Source organism: Heterocephalus glaber, unplaced genomic scaffold, assembly GCF_053883595.1.
Source record: "Heterocephalus glaber isolate CG9 unplaced genomic scaffold, H.glaber_assembly_v1.0 deba00001687, whole genome shotgun sequence".
NCBI lineage: Eukaryota > Metazoa > Chordata > Mammalia > Rodentia > Bathyergidae > Heterocephalus > Heterocephalus glaber.
Window position 1 is genome coordinate 10,255,841 of NW_028258412.1, and position 25,660 is coordinate 10,281,500.

General features: G+C 47.5%; 3 protein-coding genes across 7 annotated transcripts in view; 1 reads left to right on the forward strand and 2 right to left on the reverse strand.

Annotated features, from left to right (window-relative positions):
* Slc2a11 (solute carrier family 2 member 11) overlaps nucleotides 1-365 on the reverse strand; it is a 42,948-nt gene extending 42,583 nt beyond the window's left edge. Inside the window, exon 1 of the mRNA XM_021257286.2 lies at nucleotides 25-365. The gene's annotated coding sequence lies outside the window, so the exon portion shown is untranslated. The remainder of the gene's footprint in view (nucleotides 1-24) is intronic.
* Nucleotides 358-2,510, forward strand: Derl3 (derlin 3). 2 transcript variants are annotated; one of them, XM_004843577.3, is made up of 7 exons: nucleotides 358-517; nucleotides 630-695; nucleotides 780-853; nucleotides 971-1,064; nucleotides 1,519-1,714; nucleotides 2,101-2,191; nucleotides 2,290-2,510. In XM_004843577.3, exons 1-7 carry the CDS (start codon nucleotides 425-427, stop codon nucleotides 2,378-2,380), a joined length of 705 nt encoding a protein of 234 aa, XP_004843634.1. In that variant the 5' UTR covers nucleotides 358-424; the 3' UTR covers nucleotides 2,381-2,510. The 2 variants fall into 2 exon arrangements, with proteins under 2 accessions (XP_004843634.1, XP_021112946.1); XM_021257287.2 differs by having other exon boundaries at nucleotides 633-695.
* A 2,369-nt stretch (nucleotides 2,511-4,879) lies between these two features.
* The window catches only part of Smarcb1 (SWI/SNF related BAF chromatin remodeling complex subunit B1), a 34,147-nt gene continuing 13,366 nt past the window's right edge, over nucleotides 4,880-25,660 (reverse strand). For all 4 annotated transcript variants that reach the window (XM_004843580.4, XM_004843579.4, XM_087198128.1 and 1 more), the window contains exons 6-9: nucleotides 18,095-18,261; nucleotides 12,209-12,399; nucleotides 5,661-5,792; nucleotides 4,880-5,247 (exon numbers count right to left, since the gene is read on the reverse strand). In XM_004843580.4, coding sequence (XP_004843637.1) covers nucleotides 5,208-5,247; nucleotides 5,661-5,792; nucleotides 12,209-12,399; nucleotides 18,095-18,261 — 530 coding nt within the window. In that variant the 3' untranslated portion in view covers nucleotides 4,880-5,207. The remainder of the gene's footprint in view (nucleotides 5,248-5,660; nucleotides 5,793-12,208; nucleotides 12,400-18,094; nucleotides 18,262-25,660) is intronic.

Consider the following 25,660-nt stretch of genomic DNA (forward strand, 5'->3'; position numbering starts at 1 on the left):
TGCATTTTTCCGGTCTCGCTGCACCTGGCTCAGGTCTTTTCCCCACTACCGCGGTAGTCGTACCACCCCTGTGGTGGCCTCGTGGGTCCCTGGTATTTGTTCTCCTCTCCAAAGGTTAGTTCCTCATTGGACACAGGTTCTCCCGCGCCGTCACCGCAGGCACAACAACCGCCACGTGCTCACTCGTGGGGCTTGCCCATAGGCTAGCCGTCGCAACCCGCCCCTGTTTTTTTCCTTCCCGCCCCCGATTCCCTCTTCCTCTTCCCATTGGTCTACTGAGACCAGGAGCCCACCCTATAGCCCGGGCGCTCCCCGCCTCGGACGCTGATTGGCCAAAGTAGAGAGTGAGGTGGGGCTTGGAGACGGCAAGGAGACTAGCTAAACTTCGCGCAGCCGCCAGGTCCAGCGTGCCAAAGTAGTTTCAATGGCGTGGCAGGGGCTGGCGGCCGAGTTCCTGCAGGTGCCGGCGGTGACGCGGGCCTACACCGCAGCCTGCGTCCTCACCACAGCTGCCGTGGTGAGCTGGCCAGGCGGGGCTTACAGCCCCTGGTGGGGTACAAGGCATTAGGGAGGGTCGCCAAGGTTATAACGTGGGTGCGATAGCCCCTGATGCCCCCCTGGTTCCACAGCAGCTGGACCTCCTCAGCCCCTTCCAGCTCTACTTCAACCCACACCTCGTGTTCCGGAAGTTCCAGGTGAGGCCCCCTCACCCCTCGCCCCGTGGCCTGGACCATCAAGTCCCACACCTGACCGCCTGTCGTCTCCCCCGACCCCTGCAGATCTGGAGGCTGGTTACTAACTTCCTCTTCTTCGGGCACCTGGGATTCAGCTTCTTCTTCAACATGCTCTTCGTGTATCCTGCGCAGCACAGACCCGGGGGCTTGGGGGGCGGGCCCGCTGGGCTGGGAGAGGCCGGAAGCGGGGAAACTGAGGCCCCGCCTGGCTGCCACTTCCTATACCATCGCTGCAGCTTCCGCTACTGCCGCATGCTGGAGGAGGGCTCCTTCCGTGGACGCAAAGCCGACTTCGTCTTTATGTTTCTCTTCGGGGGCGTCGTTATGACAGTATCCTTCCCTCGTGCTCAGGAACCTCAGGCCGTGGCTCCTTGGGGTCCAGCATCGGGGGTCCCCGAGGCCTGTTATGAGGGCTTAGGCTGAATTGAGCAGCGATCCTGCGCTCAGCTCGAGGGGCCAAGGATAAATCTTCAGTGCTGTGCGCAAAACACAAGAGGGAAATGTGCAGGAGAGCCAGGTGGGATAGGTGGGGCACTGAGCCTTCAGTACCAATAACCAGGACAAACGGACAGGGAGCAGCAGTGGTTGGAGCCTGGAATGAAGTGGGTAGGTTGCAAGCCAAATCGCACAGGGCCTGAAGGCCAAGTGCAGAAGGGCTCATCTGGATGGAGAATGGACCAGACAGTAAGGAAGGGGGACCACTGGAAGGATGCCTGGGACTCAGGAAGTCAGAGGCCATGGGCTCGGCTGAGACCTGCACCAAGGCACCTTGACTCCTGCCCAGCTGCTGGGACTCCTAGGCAGCCTGTTCTTCCTGGGTCAGGCCCTCATGGCCATGCTGGTGTATGTGTGGAGCCGCCGCAGCCCTCGGGTGAGGGTCAACTTCTTTGGCCTCCTCACCTTCCAGGCACCATTCCTGCCCTGGGTACTCCTGGGCTTCTCCCTGCTGTTGGGCAACTCAATCCTCGTCGACCTGCTGGGTGAGCCTGCCTGCCCACTCCAACTGGTCCCTCCCTCAGGACAGGCTGCTTATGCTCCAGGGCCCCTTTCCAACCTGCCCAGTCCTCTCAGCTGCCTCCCCAGCCCCTCTTCCTCTTTTCGAAGCGTGTTCTTACAGCCTCTCACACAGCCAGCTAGCTAGTGCACAGGGTCTGCATCAATGGAGCAGATCTGCGGATGCTTGAGTGGGTCCTGTGGAGATGTGAAGGACTGGGCAGGTTCTTCTCCATGGCTCCTGCTCCCCAGTGTTCCTGGGCCTTCCCTCCTCAAGTCCTGCCTGCTTCTGGGCCCTTTCAGCCTGTCCTTTAGGGCCAGCCCTGGGGTTATTCTGGGCTGTGCAGGGTGGCAGTGTGTTGCTGTCTTACAGGGATTGCTGTGGGCCACATCTACTACTTCCTAGAGGATGTTTTCCCCAACCAGCCCGGAGGCAAGAGGCTGCTGCTGACCCCTGGCTTCCTGTGAGTGTGGGAGATGACACCCCACCACCACCACCAGGTGGCTTCCCATCCATGAGGACCTGTGCTGGCCTCAGCTCAGTGTGGGTCCCTCCTGACAGGAAGCTGCTATTGGATGGTCCTGAGGAGGACCCCAATTACCTGCCCCTTCCTGAGGAGCAGCCAGGACCCCATCTGGCACCCCTGCAGTGATCCTGCCCTGGACCAGCACCCAAAGCTCCCAGCAGGCTCCCCTTCCCCCCTTCTCCTGCTTACAGCAGACCAATCTGTCCTGGAGGCTGGGCCCATGCAAGCACCCACCTAAATAAACAAGTCACCTGAAGCCTCTGGGCCCACAGCATTGGTTCTGTTTTGGGCACCACATCTTCCATGCCCTTCCACATCTACCCTTTGCCTTGCCCAGGCTGCCCTCTCAGCCCAATTGTAGGTGATAAGCCAGGGGGCCCAGACAGGGCAAAGAAACTGCCCATGGATGCCCAGCAGGGTTCTGACCTCACAAATGACAGGCTCAAGAGTTCTTGCTCCATGGGGCCAGGGATTTAGCTCAGTGGTTCCGCCGCCTGCCTCGCAAGCGCAAGGACCCAAGTTCAATCCCCGGTACCAAAAAAAAAAAAAAAGAGTTCTTGCACCAGTCCTGCCAGTGCCTTGGGGGACATGTCCTACTGACCCTGGGCTTCATTTCCTAGCATTCAACAAAGGGGTTGGTTAGATTTCACCAGCTGGGACTAGGACTGAGCTGGTTCTAGAGCTGCCCCTTCGTGTGGTGCCTTTGGGTTGATGCCCACCCAGCCTCTCCCATCCTCATGAACAACCTTGACAAGTGGGCCTTTGCTTCATTTTCCAGCTGGTGACCTGGAGGAGCTATGAGGTCAGGGCAGAGAAAAGTTGGAACCGGACCCTCTACCCTCTGTAACCCCAGAGCCTTGAGAAGTTTTGCCTTAGCAAGTTCTGTGCCTGGCTAAGGTAGAGTCCTCTGGGAGGACCTGTGTGTGTGAGCCTTTTCTTCCTTCTTCTCCCCCGAACATGGGTATTATTTGGGGCCAGCTTTCCTGTCCACACTGTGGCTTCTTCCTGGATGCTCAGCAGCACAGGGGCTCCACCAGCCCCAGTTTATCATTTTTTTATGGTAACAAAAATGTTCTGTGAGTCTGATCTCAATTTTGTAGTGAAATCTGGTGAAGCAACAGCTTCAGTGTGGGCTAGCAGTACTTAAAGGGCACGGGAGCAGGCAGGACCTGGGCAGCATCCTACCAACTGCAGCACAGGGCTGCTGCCTGCTTCATGAATCAAGCAAACCCCTTAGCAACAGAGCCTGTTCATTTCCAAAGCCAGTGACCTGGAACCTTCCCTGTTGCGTAGGGTCTTCCCAGAAAGCCTGGCTGTCCATTTGCTGTGGGCCTCTGAAGAGTTCTACTCTGACAGGCAGGGGACCTGAGAGTACACTCCCTGGGGACAGTCACGTTCTTGGACATGCTCACAGTGGCAGGCTGCCTGTACCCTGGCAACAGCCCCAATCTCTACTCAGCCCCACCCCTGCCCCACATGGGCTAAATTGGAAGCCAGGTTGCATAGGGCCCCATCACATGCTCCTGGAAGAAGCAGTCTCTGACCCTTAGCCCTGCCAGCAGCCAAGAGTGGCAGCAGCTAGTACTGGGGGTGTGGAACCACTGTCTTCAGGAAGAGGGGCTGTGTGCCCAGTTTACCAAGTAGTTCTTGACTCAGCAAAGAGACCCACATGTGCCACCCTCAAGGAGCCTAAGTCCATTCTTCAAAGTACACACTTCCATATTACAAACAAGGACACAGGTGTCAACAGGTTTATCAGAATCTTAACTGGGAAGGGATTGGGGGCTTGCTTCTTTGTACCCTATGTCAACCCCAAAAGCCAGCAAAGGGCTGTTTTCATTTTCCTCACAACAGGCCTTGGGAGGTAGCAGCTGGCCTGGGCCACAGGTGGGGATGGAAGCCATCAACCTGTTTTGTGTGGGGTGCTGGAGCTGGGACAGGCCATCCTGTATCCAGGCTAGTGACATCCAGGCAGTGCCCACATGGCATCAGGCGCTCTGCCTGCCAAGGACTCCAGAGCAGCAAAGCCCCTGGCTGGAGGCCGCTTATCTAGATGTAGCAAGACATCCCAGGGACAGGATAAGAGCTGACAGGTCTTTCCTATGCTTGAGGAAAGGGACAGAAAAGGCTGTCACTGAAAGGCAGGTAGGTCCCTGCCCTGAGCCTCATAGCCACTTCTTTTCTCCTCTGCAAGCACTTGTTAGGACAGGTGGCCAGCTGGCCAGCTGGAAGGCCCAAGGAAAAGCAAGGATCAGGCTCTGCCTCAGGGGCCCTTAGGTTCCTTGAGAGTGGAATCACTTAACTGCTACCTAGCTTTCTGGGTAGAGGCAGAGAGGGGTGAGGCTTGGCATGCTAGCCTTGGCCCCACCAACCCCTGCCAGACCTAGCTCAGGATCACTCCTGACACCTCCCCACACACTCCGTGCCCAGTTCTGGCGAACAAACTCGGGGCGCTGTATCACTGAGCTACATCCCCAACTCTTCATTTTTTTATTTTGGGGCAGGGTCCTGCTAAGTTGCCCAGGGTGGCCTTGAACTTTTGATTCTCCTGCTTCCATTTCCTGAATAGCTGGGGTTTTATAACTGGCCTTTCCCATTATTTTTATGCCACCACACTCCAAAAACTGAGCATGACCTGTTGCCTTTTATTTAAAAAGTATATCTAGCCCTGCCTGGGGCTTCTATACAAAAACAAAACACAACCCAAAATGAGGCTTTTTCCTGACCCCAGACACCGGGGGAGGGTGCTAAGAGGAGGGGACAGGATTGGGGCTCAGCAAATGGAATGTATGTTGGGGGGGTGACCTGGAGGTCCCCAGTACTCTCCACCCCTCCCCCATTCCTCAGAATGGCACTAAGCTGTCCCCTTGCCTCTTTCCTTGCCAGAAGAGGAAGGAGAGGGGTCCTCCAATCTTCCAAGATGCTCCATGAGAGCTGAGCACTGGTGGGCTGGTCACCAGGCTGGGGCAGTGTTGGCAAGACGCCTCATCCGCCTGGAGGAAGGAACAGGGAGGAGGAGGCCGGTCAGCTGGGGCCAGACCCAGCCCTGGGCAGCTGCCCTCCTGCAGGGCTCTCCAGAGCAGCCAGGTGTACTCCCCAGCCCCCAGGCCAGCAGGGCCACCCCCAGCCCTCTTTTAGCCCTGTCTGTCTGCTGTGCAGGCCCTGCTCATCTCTCCAGCAGCCCTGACACCTGCTCTGGGCTGTGGTCAGACATGACCTGAAGACCTGTTCTTCTTCTCTGTAGGGAAACCCACCCTGGAGGCCAGATAAGGCCTTATCACCCAGCAGCCTGCCTTTGGCAATGCTGGTTCTTCCCCCAGCCTACAGTCACTGGAGAAAGATGGCCCTGCTCCTTCCTGGGAAGATGGGTGCCTATGGGCAGAGCCCAGACACAGGGACAGGGTACCTTGTATTTCTGTCCTGGTCTCGGATCTTCTTCTCCATCTCAGCATCAGTCAGAGTCTCCAGCAGTGGGCACCACTGGTCAGCATCGCCTGTGTTCCGGATGGCAATCTCCACCGTGGGCAAGGGGTTCTCACTGGTGAAGGGAGGCAGGGAGAGAGCAATGGCCAGTTCACAGAGAAGCAGCTGTAAAGTCCCCAGAAACTGCTGCTGCTCCTCCCTCCACCCCAGCAGATGGGCAGGGCATGGCGGAAAGGCCCAGGCCCTTCTCCATTTCCTCCTTGCCTCTGCTGCAGCCTTTCACAGCAGCCTTAGGGACAGGGTTAGCTGGATACTCCTGTCACCTGAACCTCAAGGAAGCTGCCAGAGGTTCCAGGACCTCCCTCAGCACCAACACTGCTGCCCATGACCCCATGGCCTCCCTTCAAAGCACCTCTCAACAGGCCCTTTGTCTGCCGCCTCAGCGTCACTCTGTCTGGGAGACTGAGCCAGGGGCGGGGTAGGGGTCAGTGCTGGTTATGGAGGTGGTTCTCCCTGACAACAATATGGCTGGGCCAGGCTGTTGTCACAGCCGGAAGGCAGAGACCTTTCTGCCCCACTCAGTGTCCTTCAGGACTTACTGATTAAGGAAACAGCATTGGGAGGGGGAGGGAATCTGCCCTACAGATCCCAAGATTCCTCGGCCTACTTCATGGGGTTCCCACTGAACCGCAAAGAAGTTGGCCTATTTGCTCAGGACCAGATAGCTGGCACGCAGAGAGATCCAGAAACCATATCTGAGGATCACACTCCCCTCCCCACTGTGGTCCCTCAGAGACCACCCAAGTCCACCCCAAGGAGCCATCTGGGACCTCCTCTAGCCACGTGGACACAGCAGTGGGAGTGAGACAGCACAGGCAAAGGCTATGAGGGCATAGGGGGCGCACACAGGAACGCGAGGAGGGAGGGATGTGAGCCACTGCCTCTCTGGAATATGACTTCCAAGTCTGCCAACAGGAAGCTAAGGAGGGTCCCATAGGATACACTATACTCCTGGCCTGACAGCCTCAGAACAGGGCCCTAACCATACTCCTGACCTTCTGTCCCACTGTCACCACTCTAGCCTTCCATGGTCCTTTTCTCCTCCAGCTGGGCAGGCTCCTGGGGCTCAGTCCCCAGAAGAAGGTCTCCTGGTTCTACCAGTGCCCTGTGAGTATGTGCCCACTTGCAGTCTGCCACCCTGTAGCACCTCCTCAGCTCTGGAAGGGCAAACAAGGTCTCCAAGAGGTACACGGTAGACACTGATGGGGTAAAAGAAGATTCGTCCCTGGCTGGGCTTCCTGAGTTTTCACCTAGAATATGGGGACAGTATGTATTTCTGTCAGGGGTGGTTGGAGAATTTTCATTTTTAAAAAATCTTTATCTCTTTGTGATGCTGAGGATCAAACCCAGGGCCTCCCACATGCTAGATTATTATTATCAAAGGAGCCAACATCCAACCATTGAGGAAACTTCCTAGGAGCCAGATAACTTTTCACATAGCCTCCCTCAAGGTTATGGGACTGACTGGCTGAAGAGAAGTGTTGCCCCAGGTCGGACAACAGAGCCTCACTCAGCGCCTCACTGCACTAAGGGCCCTTTCTGGCTTGAGAAAGTCAGGCTGGGCCCTGTTCTTCTCAGCCTTGGGGTCTCAGGAACCTGGGCCCTAATCAAGGACAGGGTACTGGGTGAGGCTGACACTAAAGACCAGAGCTACCCTGGCTTCCCGGTGGAAGCAGGCCTGACCTCCTGCTGCTGAACCTCAGCCCACCACATCCACACTCACAAGGCCCATGAGGCCCAAAAGTCCAATCTTATGCTAGTGACTCAGAAGCCAAAGACCTGACAGCTCCCACCCCCATGGTCCCCTAGGGATGACTACTCCTCAGCAGCCTGGTTTGGCAATCCAGGAATGGCCCAGCCACAGACCCCAAGCCCACGTGAAGGAAGCAAAACATGTTTTCCTCTGAGTTTAAACAGGAGCCAGCAAGCAGAACTGGAGGCCCTTTTGTTTACCTCCCTCTGACTCTGGGAAGATTCCACTCCAATGGCTTTGTTCTAAAATAAGAACTGCTTAAGCCAAGCCAACTATGTAAGGACAGGCCAGGACCCAACATAGCCCATGCCTGCCTCAGGTTTGGGAGGACCTGTAGACAGAACGGCGCTGACCTGAGAGTCCAAGAAGTCTGGTGGCCATAGAGGCCAGTGTGCTCCCACTTGGAAGGAAATGTAACTCATAGGCTTTGAGGCTGTCAGAGACCCCAGTCACTCCTACTTTCCCGAAATGTCAGCTACCCAGGCAGGAAGGCCCTGCCTGATATCACAGTGGGACTGATGCTTGTGTAGTAGATTCAGGTATATTTTCAATGTGATCTCACTTTTGTGACTTCATTTAATAGGCAAGTTGAAAAGCATTATTAGCCCCACTCTAATAATGACCTGCCCAAGGCTATTCAACATCACCCTGTGTCTGCAATCAACACCTCCCAGGCCTCCAAGATCAACTGATTTTAGACAAGAAAGCCCAGTCCACTCATTGGGGAAAGTCCAATCTTTTCAACATAGTTCTGAGACAACTTGAACCTGAATTAAAAAACGGTCTATCAAGCATGACACCAAAAGTACCAGAAATAAACTAAAAACCAAACTGGACTACATTAAAATAAAAACGTCTGTGTTGCAAAGGACACTGTGTAGAAAGTGCACCAGTGAGGAGGCGCACTCCTGTAATCCCTGCTATTTAGGAGACTGAGGCAAAAGGACTGCAAATTCAAGGCCAACCTAGACAAGTTAGAGAGACCCTGTCTCAAAAGAAAAAATAAAATGAGCTGAGCATATAGCTCAGTGATAAGGCATATGGCTGGCAGGCACAAAGCCCCAAGATTAATCACCAGTACTGCCAACAAAAAAAAAGCAGCAAAAAAAGGAAAACAAAAAATCCCACATCATTAGTCATTAGGGAAATGGAACTCCAAATTAGAATTACCCATTAGGATGGCTATGATCAAAAAGACAGATAATAAAAAGTGCTGGCCAAGATTTAGAGAAACTCATACTGCTGGGTAAATATAAAATGCAGCCGCTTTGGAAAACAGTCTGGCAATCTTTCACAACCCTAAACAGTTACCACATGATCCAGCAGTTCCACTATTAGGTATATATCCAAGAGAAGTAAAAACAGATTGTCAAACAAAAGACTTACACATAAATGTCCCTAGCATTATTCTCAATAGCTAAAAAGTAGAAAAAACCCAAAAGTCAAATCAACTGATGAATTGATAAATAAAATGTGGTATGAGAAAATGAAAAAATGGAAACGAAGTCTTTGTAAATGGGGGTGGGGGGGTGGAGGGGTTGAAGGGAGGGCAGGGAAATAGGGAAAAAAAAATAAGAACCACAAAAAAAAACAACCAAGATAGATTACGTAAAGGTACAAATGTCCAATGATGAATGTCATCATATTGTATACCTAAAATGTACCGATAAAATTAATTAAAAAATAAATAAAATGTGGTCTATCCATGCAATGGAATAGTATGTAGCCATAAAAACAAATGTTGTTTTGATATGCCACAACATGAATGATCCTTGGAAACATTATGCTAAGAACTTAGCCAATTATAAAAGATTACGTAGCATAAGACTCCATTTATTTTTTTTTTTTTGGTACCGGGGATCAAACTCAGGACCTTGTGCTTTTGAGGCAGGCGGCACAACCACTGAGCTAAATCCCCTGGCCAAGACTCCACTTATTTTATATGTCCAGAATTGGTAAATACTGACAGAAAACAGTGTTTGTTTCGAGCTGGGACAATTGTGGGTGAAGGGGACAAATGCTAAGGGGTGTCATGCTTCCTTTTAGGATGTTCTAAAAGTGATACGGTGATGGTTGCACAGCTTATGTGCATGTACTAAACATCATTGACTGTGCACATTAAAAGGGTGAATCCTATTGCCTGCGAACTGTAATCTCAATAAGGTTGTTACAAAAACAAACAAAACCTGACATCAGGCCAGGCTGGTGTTCAAAACTTCAGTAGTGAACTGAGGGCAGGAGGGCTGGGGATTTAGCTCAGTGGCACTGCACCTGCCTCGCAAGCTCAAGGTCCTGAGTTTGATCCCTGGTACCAAAAAAAAAAAAAGAAGGAGTAACCTGAAGGTAGGGCCTGCAGGGCAGAGCAGGGCAGGGCTGACAATGGTCTCCCAGGGGAACAGTTAAGAGGTCCCTGGTCTCTTGTCACAGTTCTGTCTCCCTAGACTGTGGTATTTAGGAGGTGCCAGCCTCTAACCCAAAGGTCCCCATCATGTCCAGCCAGGCCTCTTCAACTGTGGGGAGCAACGCAGATGCCGAAAGGGACATGAAACACTGAATGGGTTATGCCCTATGTAGACTTTAATAGGCCTGACAGGCTGGGAAGACACAAGCAGCCTTCCCTGATGCCTAAAGAGGTGCTTGAAATACCTACCAGGTATTTCATCCCCCTGTGGAGGGGATGTGTGTTTGCCCAGGTCTCTAGCAGGGTGGCACTACCTTTAATCCCAAGGATTTGAAACCTACACACTCAGCACTAGAGATGACAGTAGGACAGGGGCCAGAATACAGTAAGTAGTCACTAAGACAAAGGAGGGATTTGTCTGAGTCCTGACCTGCCACCACCAGGGCTCCATATGGGGCCTGTTCTGGAGCCACCCTGAGAACTGCATACAGCTAGGAGCTTAGCAAGGAGCCGAGACTGATGGCTCTGGTCACCTGGGGTTCAAGGGGGAAGGTGCTGCACACTGGTGACCAAAGGAAAGGATGCCAAGAAGACCTGCCAAGAGGCCTCCGAAGCTTTATCTCCAGAGCTCTGACCTGGTCTTGGAGGCTGCCACACTGCCAGGTGAAGGTCAACACCTCTGTGTCTGGCTACTGGAGCAGCAGGCCTACCATCTACACCTGTGAGTCTGGAAAGAGGTTTCCAACTCGATGGGTGTCTGGGGTGGGGGTTCCCAGTGTAGATGTAACTCCTAGGATGTGTAAAACATCACCACCCCAGAGGACGCAAGCCGACTCTGGGGAAGAGGCCACACTAGGGTGGCTCCTGGGCTGTGAGGTTTGTGGACTGTGCAGGGTAAGTGAACCCCAGGACTGCACCCACAGCCAGAGTTTCCCAGGAATGCAGAGGCCTGGGCTGGACATGAGGTCTGGGAGGCACAACCACTTGGTCAGCAGGGCTACCTGAGGAAGTGAGCAGGTGACCGATATGCTGTCTCAGCAAAGCAGTTGCTTGGGCTGGGGGGCTCAGCTGTTTCCCGGGCCCGGGGCCTCGCACCCTGTGGGTGTGCCTCATTCCTTCTCTCTTGCTCAGATTTATACAAAGCTGTAACAAAGCCGCCTCGTAGACTGTCTGGGAAAACAAGCTGAGACACAAACGTACTACAAGCTCCATGAATTGTCATGTCTTTGCAAAAAGACCTTTGTCCTTGTTCTTCCTATAGCATATCAGGTTTTCCTCCCTGAGTGACAAACACAAATGTGGACGATGACAGTCTGAAGGACACAATTAATCCTAACATGCTGTTGTGATACAATAGATACCTGGCGGTAACCGCCCTCCCCATCCCAACAGAAAAGGTACTCAGAAGCCAGGGTCAGAAACTACAGGGCTTCCCTTTCCTGCAGGATTGAGGAGGTGGATAACATGAGATTTCTTTCAGATTCCCCTAGTACACAGGCCACTGGGCTAAGGTTCCTCTTTTGGGGAGAGTGAAGTGGGAGTGGAACTGAAACTCAGCCAGCCTGATGCTGCAGGCAGGGATCAGGATGACCTCTCTCTGTCTCCTCCTCTTCCACAGCACCCACTATGGTTCCAGGCCCGTACAGACTCACTAAATGTTCTCTGACAGAATAAAAGCAGAGACATCCAGCACAAAAGAGCTGCCAGAGAGCTCCCTGGTACTCACAAGCTGGGGAGGAACCTTAGGAGATGACAAACCCGGGGGGAGTGGTGGTCCAGACAGAAGGAACAGTCTAGGCAAGAGTGTACAGGGAGAGGACTAAGCATCGTCCCTGGCTGGGGAGGGGCTGCTGTGTAGAGGATGGAGTATGGAGGGGCAGAGGGCTGCAGGGGTGGCCCTAGGAGGACCTGGGATGTAGGCACAGTGGAGGTAAGGACCTCAGATCACACTAGCGGAGCACTGCGTCTTTACCGGGTAGGCCACTAGGTGCTTCCAATACACCACCCCTTCGGCTCCAACCCTGCCTGTGATGAGGTGCCCTGCTGAGACATGAGGCAGGAGGAACAGAGAGGCAACTGGATCATGGCCAGGTCACTGTGAAGCTCCGTGAAGTTGCAAACCTGCCTGTAATCCCAGCACTCGGGAGGGCGAGGCAGGAGGATCACAGTGAGTTTAAGGCCAGCCTGAACTACTTAGCAAGACTGTCAAAAAAACTAAAGGAAAAAAAAGGTCACAAGTCATCAGAGTGCCAGGAGGTCTTTTCCCCAAAGTGGTTTGGTAGAAGAATGAGGAAAGCAGATGCATGCGCCATCCTACCTGAAGGCGTAGGTCTTCTGGTGCCAGCTCAGTTGTCCCCGGATACTGTAAGCGATGGTGGTGACAAACTCCCCGCCCAGCCCCAGCTCTGAGCACAGCTTCAGGGCAAACTTCTCTGGTGAGTTCTCCTTCTCCGACATGTCCCACTCAAACTGGTCCACCAGGGAGATGTTTCCCACGTGGATGTTCAACTGCGACAAGAGCCAAGGCCACAGGTGAGAGCAGACAGGACCATCCTTGGCCCACAAGGCACTGGGGTGTGAAAACAGCCTGCAGCTCACAAGTGAAGAACTGCGACTGGCCTCTGTCCTCCCAGTTCCCCAATTGCAAATCAGAGCTGACCCCACAAACCCCTCAGGTTGCCGAAAGGGGCTCTGGCTGAGAGTATAGCACAGTCACCAGCAAGGAACCCTGACGTGGCTCAGGGACACCTGAGTTCACCTCACCTCTATTCCCATGGCCCTTGTTCCTCGTGTTCAATACTGCCCTCTCTTCTGTCCGTCATCCTATGTCAGTCAATTTTTAGGTAACTATGTTGGCCAGGCATGGTTCAGCCCAAGTGTCACTCATGAGACACTGTCCCAGAACCTGCCTTAAGCCATCCTCTTTGCTTTACAGAGCTTGGCCCTCTCTGAAGCCATCTTGCCAGGTGTGTTCACAGATGCACCTGCAGCTTGTGCCAATCCAGCAAGGTGGCAGGACCCCTGGGAGGGCAGCAGAAGCACTGACAGGCTCTTCTAACAGATCTTTCCACAGCCAAAGGGGCCCAGGTCCTAGGCATGCAGCTGGGGAGTTTTCACAAGTGGACAGCACCCAGATCCAGAAAGAACACAGCCTGCAGCCCAGAAGCTGCCACCTATATCAGCTCTAGCAACTCCTCACCCTTGGATTAGTTATGCCTGTTCGGAAATTGGGCAGCACTGAATGACACAAGTTGGAACCTGCGGGTCTGGCTTGCTCCCTCACCACGATGTCTCCAAGATCTCCACTGCAGTGTGGGGCTGGGACCTCCCTCACAGTTGCTCAGTGCTCTGCTAGGTGAACAAGCCATAGTGAACCTGCTCATTCACTACTGTCCCTTGTTTTTTGGTGGAAGGGTGCATTAGGGATCGAACACAGGGCCTTATACATATTAGGCAAGTGTTCTCCACTCAGATATAGGACATACCCTTGCCATTTTAAAATTTTTATTTTTATTTTCAGACAGGATCTTGCTAAGTTGTCTAGTCTGGCCTCAAATTTGGGATCATCCTGGCCTCAGCCTCCCAGGTAGCTGGGATTACAGGCTAGCATCCCTCCCTGGCTCACTCTTGGTTTTTGTGACAAGGACCAGAGTGGGCAGAGGCACGTTGAACTGGCCGCTGATCAAAGAGCCCAGCTCTGGCTAAGCCCACCTGGAAATTTTTACCTCTTTTCAGAGAAAAAAAGAGAACCCCAGTCTCTTATCACATTCATGAAGCCCTGTGCCTCTGAACCATCCACACCACTTTTTACTCACTGGAATGTTCTTCCCTTTGCCTAGGGAGAACCAGCCTGCCTGCCTTTCTTTTTTCTTTGTTTCTTTTGTGGCCCTGGGGGGTGAACCCAGTGCCTTTGCACAGAACTACACCCCCAGACCTTTATTTTATTTTTTGAGACAGGGTCTCGTTAAGTTGCCCAGGCTGGACTTGAGCTTACTGTCTTCCTGCCTCGGCCTCCCAAAGTATTAAGATTACAGGTGTGCACCACCATGCTTGGCTAGAATCAGCCCATTCTCAGCACTCTGACCTCAACTAAAAAGCTGGCTCAGAAGTTCTCCACTCCCCTCCAGGACCTTTCCATACCCTCTTTCCTGTTTCTACACAGCACTTAGAACTTGCTGAGACCTTCTTAGTCATCCACCAACTTGTTTTCCATTTCTGTCATCCCCTGAGAACCAGCAATCTCCAACATGGGCTCTGGGGCATTTGTTCTGGGAATGAACAAATCCTTGTGACAATACTGGCAAGCAGAGGAAGGAAGCTGAGGTAAGAGCTGCAGTATCCTCCACCGGGCCCAGGGCTAAGCAGTTTGGGCTGCAGACCATCCCTAACCCTCAGGCCTTCACTGCTTCTACGCTTCCTCCATACCCACAATTAGTGAAGCAAAAACAGAGTAAACCACACAGACACTGGCCCACAGAAAATGTGCAGCAGCAGGTGACCACTGGAAACACAGCAAGCAGGATCCTACCAGACCCAGGGCACAATGTTTACACCCACAAGGGCGCCTGCCCCTGCCTCGTGAACTATACTACCTACCCTGCCATTTGGTCACTAATGCATTCATTTATTCAAAAGTACAGACTCCCAAGGAGAGGCACAAGGGACACAAGCCCTCAAAAAGCCATCCTGGTGGGTCAAAGAGAGAAGACACTATACAAAAATGAACATACAGTGCATCTGCCCTCAGTGTGAGGCTATGAGGGAAATGAGGGAGGAACAAAAAGAAAAACAGGAAACACATTATATGAAGATGGGAAGGGGATCTGGAAGTGAGAGGAGATAGGAGGGGAGGAGGGAAAGTAAAAAGGATCAAAATGTGGTATGTATATGTACTAATTCCCTACTATGAATGTATTTATTATGTAGCATAAACATATACTAATAAAAAAGAAGGGTGAGGAAAGGTCAGAAGCCAGGCCAGCCTCTGCAGTCAAAGACCAGGAAAGCCTCCCAAGGAAGGCGGCCTAGGAAGAAATGAATGAACCAGGACGGCAGGCAAGTGACTCCCTGGGGGAGCCGCTCCCACACAGGGGACACAGCAATGCAAAGGCCTGAGGGCCCACAAGGGCTTGGCTTTCACAGAGGGAGGTGGGCAGCTTCCACTTCTGGGCAGAGGGGACACTGCACTGGTGGGTAGTGAGGACCCCTTGGAATACAGTAAGCTGGGCCAGAACCTCCCTAGTAGCCATGAGGCTATTCTGGCCCCTGCCTATTTACTACTCCAAATCCCCTGGAAGCTTGTAGAGCCAACCCAGCCAGGTAACCTGGTAGCAGTAGCCAGGCCTGGGCTCTGGTGATGGTATTGCCAGGAATATCTGAAAAAGACGCTCTTGGGGTGGCACTGCTGCAAAGATTCCTGTTCTCTAGCCACTGTGTACCCAGAAAAGACAAAGAAAAATGTCCTCACAGAAATACCCAACTCTTCTGAGTCCCAGACAAGGAGGGACCCTTCAGTGTGACCTTCAGTTCCTCACCTGCACCATGATCCTTTCATATATGTATCAATTCCCTGTGATGAATATAATCACTCTGTACTGCACATATACTAACAAATATAAAAATTTTTAAAAATTCATATGGCATCTAAATGCCAATGAACAGCCAAACCAATATTGAAAAAGAATGATACTAGAAAACTCACAATTCCTAATTTCAAAATTTACTACAAAGCTACAATACTCAAGTCAATATGTTTCTGAGATAAAGACAGAGAGACATCTGAGAACAGAACAGACAGTCCAGAAATAAACCTTCACATACATGGTCAAAAAACGTTTGACAGTGTGCCAAGAACATTCTCTGGGAAAAGGGACAGTATTTTCAATAAATGATGCTGGGAAAACTCATTATATATACACAAAAGAATGAAATTGGACTCTTAGCTAATACCATTTACAAAAATTGTCTCAAAACATGGCCAGGGGCTGGAGATGTAGCTCAGTGGTATTGCACATACCCAGCAGGCACAAAGCCCTGATCAATCTCCAGCACTGTCATAAACAAACAAAAACAACAAATCAGATGAAAAACCTAAACTTAAGATCTAATACTATAAAACTTTTGGCAAAAAACAGGGGAAAATCTTCATGACATTGGATTTGGAAGTGCTTTTTGAATATGACACCAAAAGTACAAGCAACACACGAAAAAGAAACATTAGATGCCATCAAAATAAAACTTCTAGGTAGGGGCTGGAGCTCAGTGGTAGAGCACTTGCCTAGTACACATGAGGCTCTCTATTCAGTCCCTCACACTGGAAAAACAAAAACAAAAACACAACTTTTTTTTTTCTTTATAGACATAGTTTATATTCTTTTCACGTCCATGAACAACTTAAATACTACAGAATTAATAAATTATAAATCTGTTCCTCATATTATGACATGTATATTGAAAACTCATAATCAGTGCTTTTACCTCCATGTTCTGAGCTAAGTTAGCTCAGAAATGGCAGAAGGTCAAATATTACTTCTATGACAAATGCCAGATTAGACATTGTGGTCATCTTTTTTCTCAGGAATGGAACCTGACCCACCCAACAAAAGCTGTAGAAGTCTATATTCTTAGCCAGATTACGTGATTGTCTCCATAGACTTGTAAGCTGTGTTAAGTCACACAGATGTTCTTATACTGTTTACACAGCCCTGTAAAAAAAGACCCTAGGGTTGATTTGATATAAAGTCCAGAACATTTTCAGTGTGGCAGGGTCAATATAAACGGTAGAACGGTGTTGATGATGCTGCTTGACTTTTAAAACAGAAACTGTCTTTGTAGGACATTAAATTAACTTTTGAGGGCCAGGGATGCAGTTCAGTGGTGCCACACCTGCCTAGCAACCATAAGTCCCTGAGTTCGATTCCATGTAGTGGTGGTGGGGAAACACGGACAAAACACTTTTGAGCATTAAGGGACACTAACAAAACTGAAACCCACAGAATGAAAGAAAATATTTGCAAATTACACAACTGATAAAGGACTGATACTTAGAAAACTTGTAAAACTCAACAATAAAACCAAAAACCCAATTCAAAAATAGGCAGAAGATTTGAACAGACATTTCTCCAAGGATATACAAATAGCCAATAAGCATATGAAAAGATAGTCAGTATCACTAATCATTAGAGGAATGAAAATCTTTTTTTTTTTTTTCTTGGTACCAGGGATAGAACTCAGGACCTTGAGCTTTCGAGGTAGGCAGAACCACTGAGCTAAATCCCCGGCCCAGAGGAATGAAAATCAAAAGCACAGTAAGATCCAACTTCACACCCACTAGAATGTCTGTTAATAAAAACAAAAAACAGAAGAGCCAGGCCCTTGCCTCTAATCTTAGCACTCTGGGAGGCTGAGGCAGGACCATCTCAAGTTCCAGCCCAGCCTGGGCAACTTAGCAATTTAATGAGACTAGTCTCAAAACAAAAAATAAAAAATGGGGCTAGGGATGTGGCTCAGTGTGAAGACCCTGAGTTCAATCTCCAGTCCTGGAAAAAAAAAAAGGAAAATAACAAGTATGGTGAATATGGGGAGAAACTAGAATCTTGTGCACTGTTGCTGTGAAGAAGTTTGGTGGCTACTTAAAACATTAAAAACAGAATTATTGTATGACCCAGGAATTTTAATTGTGGCTATATATCTCAAAGAATGGAAAACAGGAACATATTGGCAAATCCATGTTTATAGCAGTATTATTTACAACAGCTTAAAAAAAAAGCAGAAAAAAGTCAAGTGTCCACTGATGGATGAATGGACAAATAAAATGTATTATATAAATGCAACAGAATATTCAATCTTAAAATACTCCTAGCCTTGCCCATCCTACTAGAAAATTGCAGTGGTACTGCCTACCTTACTGGAGGCTTCCGTGCTCTGCCCACCAAGCCACCTTTACCTCCACTGCACTATTTGGGCTTTGCCCAGCATCCAGCAGCACTACAGCAGCAATCTCCGAGTCTGTCTAGAATGTGACACCTTAATCTGAGACTGACCCATCCTTTCCTGGGGGCAGAGCCTCTGCTGCCTGAAATACGGCTTTCCAAAAGCTCTGTTCCACAGCATGGAAACCAAAGATAGGCTTCTTCCAAGGCCTCAGTGTGCCCTCAGTGCTCTGCAAGACACTTCCCCCAGGTTAAGGCCAGGAGCCACCTACCTTGATGATAACACGCTGGTCAGACTGGTCCTCCAGGATGCTGTCTGTGGGGTAGGACTCAATCTGCTGTCTAATGGCAGAGGCAATGGCTGGTACAAATGTCAGTGGGTTCAAATCCAAGTCATCACAGAGGATTTCTGAAAACATCTCAGGGGTCATCAGCTTCTCTGAAATCAGGAGAGAGGCAAGACATCACACAGATTGCAAGGTGTCAGTTCCATGTACTCAGGCCTGGCTTGGTTCCCCAGTCCCTTCTTCTTCTGCCAAGCCTCCCACATGCAGATGTGTATGACTGTGGAGCTGAACCAGGCCCTTCTGGGCACTGGGAGTAGAGGAGGAAGCACATGACAAGCATCCCACCTTTTGACCCTCATTTTGCAAATACCTCCTCTTCCATGACCCTGGGGTTTCTCCTAGTGGTAACATCTTAAAAACCAGAATATAACTCACAACCAGGAACATGGAAAAGTCAAAATCCAGCACATTTCCATCACCACCAGGACCACTGACATTGGCCTTTTGTAGCTGCACGTACTTACCTCCACTCACACTCCATCCTAAACCCTGGCAACAGTTATTTTCCATTTGTATAATTTTATCATTTCAAGAATGTTATACAAACAGAACCATACAGTAAGTAGCTTTGGGGGACTGATTACCTTAATTCACTAAGCAAAATTCTCCAGAGATTCATCCAAGCTATCACTTCCTTTTTATTGACAAGGCGCATTCCACAATATTAAGGGATTACATTTTGTTTATTCAGCCACAGAAGGGCTTCTAGGCTGTTTTCAGTCTCTGGCTAGTGATTGAAGCTGTTATAACATCTCTGTACAGGCTTTAGTATAAAAAGAAGTCTTCGTTTCTCTGGGATACATGCCCAGGAAGGAGTGCAACTGCTGGGTCATATGGTGGCTGTATGTTCAGTTTTTAAAAGAAACTACCAAACTGTTTTCCAGAGCAGTTGATCCATTTACATTTCCACCAGCAGTGTATGAGCGACCCAGTTCCTCCACAACCTCAGCAGAGTTTGGTGTTGTCACTACTTTTTATAGGTGTGGAATGACAGTGTAGTTTTAATTGTATTTCCCTAACAGCTTACAGGGTGGAACATCTTTCCAGTGTATTTGTCATCTGTTTATCTTCTTCAGTGAAATCTCTTCACATCTTTTGCCTGTATTCTAACTGGATTTTCTTTTTCACTGATGAATTTCAAATTCATTGTAGATTCCAGTCCTTTTTCAGATATATGATTTCCAAATGTCTTGCACTCTACAGCTTGTCCTCTAACCCTTCTAACAGAGTCTTTTGTAAGCAAAGTTTTGATGGAGATCAATTTTCATTAGTTCCTCTTACAGACTATGTTGTTGCTGTCTAAGCATTCTCTCTCTTGCCTTAGATACCCAAGATTTTCTGGGGGGTTTTTCCACAAGTTTTGTAGTTTTGTATTTTATATTTAAGTCTATAATTCTTTGAGGGTGAACTTTTGTATGTGTGGGGTTTGGGTCATTCCTTTGTCTGCAGCTATCCAATTGCTCCAGCACCACTTTGTTCAAAGGCCTACTTTTCCTCCATGAATTAAATGCATCCACATCTTTGTGAAAAACCAGTAGGGCTGGCCGGGCATGGTGGGCACATGCCTGAAGTCCCAGTACTCAGGAGGTTAAATTGGGAAGATTGCCATGACTTTGAGGCCAGCCTGGGCTACATAGTGAGTTCAGGGCCAGCCTGAACTACATAGCGAGGCACTGTTTCAAAAACAAAACAAAAAAATCAGTAGGGCATATTTGTGTGGATGTCTCTGGAGTCTCAATTCTGTTCCACTGATATATGTGTCTGTCATTTTGCCAGTGTCACAAGGTTTACTGTAACTATGTAGTAAGCTTTGAGAGTAGGTAGAATGATTTCTTATACAATTCTTTTGAAAATTTATTTAGCTCTTTTAGTTCCTTTGCTTTTCACTATAAATTTCAGAATAATTTTGTCTACATAAAAACTTTGCTAGGATAGTCATAGGAATTCCATTAAACTTATATATCAATTTAACGTGAAATGACATCTTTTAGTCAATGAACACGGTATGTCTCTCCTTTTAGATTTTTAAAAATCACTTTCAGGGCTGGGGATTTAGCTCAGTGGTTCCACTGCCTGCCTTACAAACAGAAGGACCCAAATTTGATCCCCAGTACCAAAAAAAAAAAAATTACTTTCAGCAATGTTTTATAGTTTTTGGCATAAAAGACATATACACTTTTTGTCAGATTTACATTCATATATTCTTTTATTACTGAGTAATAGTAAATATATTAGTCCATGCTCCATTCATTACAGAAATAAAACAGAGGTTGGGGAAATATAAAGAAAAGAGGTTTATCCAGCCAGGCATGGTGCCACACATCTGTAATCCCAGCACTCAGAAGGGTGAGGCAGAAGGATCATGGTGAATTCAAGGTGAGCCTGTGATACACAGTGAGACCCTGTCTCAAACAAAACAAAAACAAAACAAAATGAAGTTTATCTAGTTGTCTTGGCGCATACCTGTAACCCCAGTATTCTGGGAGGCTGAGACAGGATTACAAATTCAAGCCCAGTGTAGGCAACTTAAGAGACTCTGTCTCAAAAAGAAAAAAGAAAAAAATAAATAAAAAGAAAGAAAGGAAGAAAAGGGAGGCTGGGGTGTAGCTCAGGGATAGAGCACTTGCCCAGCATCCATGAACCCTGGGTTCAATTTCTAGTATTGAAAAAAAAAAAAGAGGTGGGGCCTATGGCCTCCTATAATCCCAGGCATTTGAATTACAGAAATATCTGAGGCAAGAGGCAGGAGGATCACAAGTCACAAGTTTAAGTCCAGCCTGGGGAGCCTAGGGATATAGCTCAGAACATGTGTGAGGTCCTAGGTTCAATCCAGGGCCTAGTGGAAGGTGTTTAGATCAATGGGAATGCCTCCTTTAAAGGAATCGATGCTAGTCTCACTGAGTGAATTAGTTCTCTGACAGTGAGTTGTCATATAAAAGCAATCCTCTCCGTGGTCTCTGGCTTCCTGTCTTGCCATGAATTCTCTTTTGCAAACACTCCTGCTATTATGACGCATGCCATCCATTGTGAAGCCTGCACCAGAGTTGAGCAGGAGCAAGTGCTATGCTCTTGAGCCTCCAGAAACTGTGCGCTAAATTACATATACCTGGGGGGTGGGGTACTGGGAATTGAACCCAGGGCCTTCCTACTGAGCTGCATTCCCAACCCTTTTAAAAAATCTTTTATATTAAGGGCCAGGGATTTAGCTCAGTGGCACCGCACCTGCCTCACAAGTGCAAAGTCCTGAGTTCAATCCCTAGTACCTGGAAAAAAAAAAGAGAAAAGAAAAAATCTTTTATATTGGACAGGATCTCACTAAGTCACTAAGTTCCCAGGTTGGGCTCAAAACTGTGATCCTCCTGCTTTAGCTTCCCAGAGTGCTGAGATTACAGGCATGTGCCACCTCACCCAGACATTTTGAGAGACTGAAAATCATACATTCTATTTCCTTAATAGTTACTGGGCACGGCTGGGGATATACAGCTCAGTGGTAGAGTGCTTGCTACCACACACAAGGGCCTGAGTTTGCTCCTTAGCACTGCATAGACACACACAAAAAGTTGTGGGGCAATTACAGTTATGTATCTATTTGTACTTTGTGTTTTATGAAGAATTGATCATTTTGTGCAAACTATCAAATTTATATGTGTAGAGTTGTATGTGGTATTCCATTCCTTTTGATACCTGTGGTTTATAGTCATATATTTTTGTCAGTCTTGCTAGATGCTATCAATTTTACTGATCTTCCAAAGTACCAGCTATGTTTCATTAATTTTCACTGCTGTCTTTCATTTCAATTTCATTGATTTCTGCTTTTCTCTCTACTATGTACTCCTTTCTCCTTGCTTTAGTTTCATTTTGCTCCTGAGTTCTTGAGACAAGAGCTTAGACTATTGATTTGAAGTTTTTCTCATTTTCTAATGTATGCACTAATGCTACACATTACCCTCATGGCACTACTTTAACTGTATTCCACATATTTTGAGAAGGTTATATTTTCATTTAGGTCCTTGTATATTTTAAAATTTCCCTTTAGACTTCTTTGAATTAATTATGTACAGTGTCTTTGTTTAGTTTGAAAGTATCTGGGTCCACTGGGGTTGGAAAACACATTCTGTATGGCTTCAATTTGTTGAGGTTGTTTTATGACATATGATATAATTTATATGGTATATTTCCATGGGCACCAGAAAAGAATGCATATTCAGCTGTGTTGAAGTGTTCTATAAATGCTAATCTGATTCTGTGAGTTGATTTTGTTTTCAATTTCTTTTACCATCTTGCTGATTTTCTTTCTAGTTTTATGAGGTGCTTAGAGAAGGATGTTGAACTCTCTAATGTAATTGTGGGTTTATTTCTCCTTTCAATTCTGTTTTTGCTTCATACTTTCAAAGTAAACAAATATGACAAAAAACATAACAAATCAATTCTGGCTGGTGTTTTTTTTCAGCACTGGGGATTGAACCCAGGGCCTAACACATGCTAGCAAAGTGCTCTATCACTGGGGGACATCCTTTGCCCTATCATGTCTTTTGAGACAAGGTCTCACTATGTAGTTCAGGCTGGCCTCAAACTTGAGGCTATCCTCTTGTCTCAGTCTGCTGAGTACTGGGATTACAGGCATGTATCACCACGCTCAGATATTCGGTCATTTTTAACCACCAGTGAAGAATCACAGCTCTTAAACATGTTAAGTACCACTGATGGCTGAGGAAGTTTGCAGAACACAGTTTTGTTTTTCTACATGTTTACACTAAAATACATTGAGTAGAGATTTCTTTGTTTTTGTGGTATGGGGATCGAACCCAGGACCTAAATCCCTGGCCCTGAGATTGTTTTTCTTTTCCCCATTAAGTCTATTGGTACATTTTAGGTATAAAATAGTTACATTCATCATTGGGATCTTGTACCATTACATGAGTATCTTGGTTCTTATTTTCTCCCCTTCCCCTGCCCTCCCTTCAACCCCTCCACCCTTTCCTATTTGCAAAGACTTTGTTTCCATTTTTTTCCTTTTCTCATATTTTTTCTGTTCTCTTCTTTCCTTTCCCCTACCCCTCCCACTTCCCCTGCTCCTTTAGACCTTTTCTTCCTATTACACAATATCAATTATACATTCTGAAAATTACAATATCAAGATCTAGGAGACATTACCACAGATTTTACAGAATTTGAAAGGATATAGAAAGCATACCACAAAAATCTTTTCTGAAATAAATTTGACAACTTTTTTTTTTTTTTTCTGAGATTGTTTTTTTTTGAGACAGGCTCTCACTATGTCATCTAGGCTGGCCTCAATCTAGCAGTGATCCTCCTGCCTTGACCTCTTGAGTTTTGGGATTACAGGCGCACTACCACTCCTGGCTGGTGATTGTATTTTACATGAGGATTCCTATGAGGAAACTCAGGCATGAAAACAATGGTGTAGTCATAGATGGATGCTGGTCTTCATTCTCTTCATGAGGGCCATGGGGAAAAGCTGTCTCAGATTTAAATACTAGGTATGATTCTATCTCTTTTGAGCCAGAGGCTAATACAAACCATGACCACACTGCAAACTATAGAACTGACCATCCATATCTCTGCCTGATTCTAAAAAGCTGAGACTCACACCCACCTCTCAGCAATGCAGGCCCACTGCAATCTAAGTATGAACCATAGTACTGGCCTCTTTCTTACACTGCCTAGTTTCATTTTCTTTTTAATTCAGTTTTCCCTACTTCTTTTTCATTTAAATTAGTCTTCTGTACTGTATTCTTATGTAATCTGTCTTACATCCTTTCTGAAATAGGATGAGAGTATAAATATATGTGCTGCCAAAGTGAGCACAATAGATGAGAGTATAAATAAATAGTAGAAACTTTCTATGTATTGTTTTGTTTTTTTTGGTACCAGGGATTGAACTCAGGACCTTGCACTTATAAGCAGGCATGGTGCCACTGAGCTAAATCCCCAGCCCTTCTATGCATTGTTAAAAGAAAAATAACAAGATATGCCGGGCATGGTGACCCGCACCTGTAATCCCAGCACTCAGGAGGCTGAGGAAGGAGGATTGCCTGAGTTTGAGGCCAGCCTGGGTTACATAATGAGTTCAAGGCCAGCCTGAAGTACATATCAAAAGCCTGTCTCAAACACCCCCCAAAGAAACAACAAGATAATATGTGTACTGCTTAAATTTGGACAACTAAATTCCTATGGTTAAGTTTTATACTAAGTGCTATAAAGAAAGCAGCAATAAAAAAACAAGGTCCTTAACTTCAAGGGGCTGAAATAGAGAGAGAGTGAGAGGAATTAACAACTATGAGAAGTCAGCAGAGGTAAGTGGGGAACTCAGCAAAGGTAACCAGTAATGCTTAGCACTGGAGGTGGCCCATTTTCCACACCTGAACTCAACAAAACCTTCAAGAAGCTCTCACCAATGTCCTGCCACACCCACCAGATATCTCTCCTACTTTCTGGAAGAAAAATGCTGCAAGTAAGATAGTATCTGCCACAGAAGTTTTAGTGGGAGTTTTAGCAAAGTAAGGCACTGAAACTCAACAGAAAATGCTACACAAATGAAGGCCAAAGAAATGAGGAAGATATTTGTAAGAGGGATTAAAAAAAACCCCAAACCCTAATACTTGCTCGGTAATTACAATTATATTAATGTTTGCATATGAAAATGACTAGAGAAGGCAAAACTGAAAATATTAATGAGATTTTGGTGATTTAAAACAATGACATTCGCTGCCTGCTGAGCAAGCACAAGGACCTGAGTTTGATCCCTGGTACAAAAAAATAAAATAAAATAAAATAAAATAACATAAAATAACATAAAATAACATAACATAACATAACATAACATAAAATAACATAAAATAACATAACATAACATAAAATAAAATAAAATAAAATAAAACAATGATAGTCATTTCTTTTGTTGGAATATAAATATGTTTATAAAAAGCCTGACAGGCTGGGACATAGCTCAGGGATAGAGTGCTCCATGATTGAGGCCCTGGTATAAGCCCCAGCATCATAAGAAAAAAACAAGTTTAACAGATTTAGGAAAAAATAAAGAAGAAAATAAATACATACAAAATCCTCCTTCTCAGATCAGAGAAGCACTATAAATGCTCTGGGGCATGTAACCTTCTAACCTTTCTGTTTACATTTGTACTGAGAAAGTCACGTTAAGACAGCACAAGGCTGGAAGAGCTGGCATCTGCCCAGGACTTACAGTGATGATGTTCGTAGTCTCGTGGAGGAGCAAGGTGGTGGACACAACTGAAGGGGAAGTGTGGATGGGCCAGGCAGCTGAGCCATGTCTGAGAAGCATCTGTCAGAACTATATGGACCAGCAGCCTGCCATGCCCAGCCTCTTGAGCTACCCAGTCTTACCTGGGGAGGAGGAAGCGTGGTGCTCTCACACTATGGTTTTGTCCCCACCAAAACATGCTGAGGGCTTGGCCCCCAGTACAGTAGGGTTGGGAAATGAGGCTACTGGGA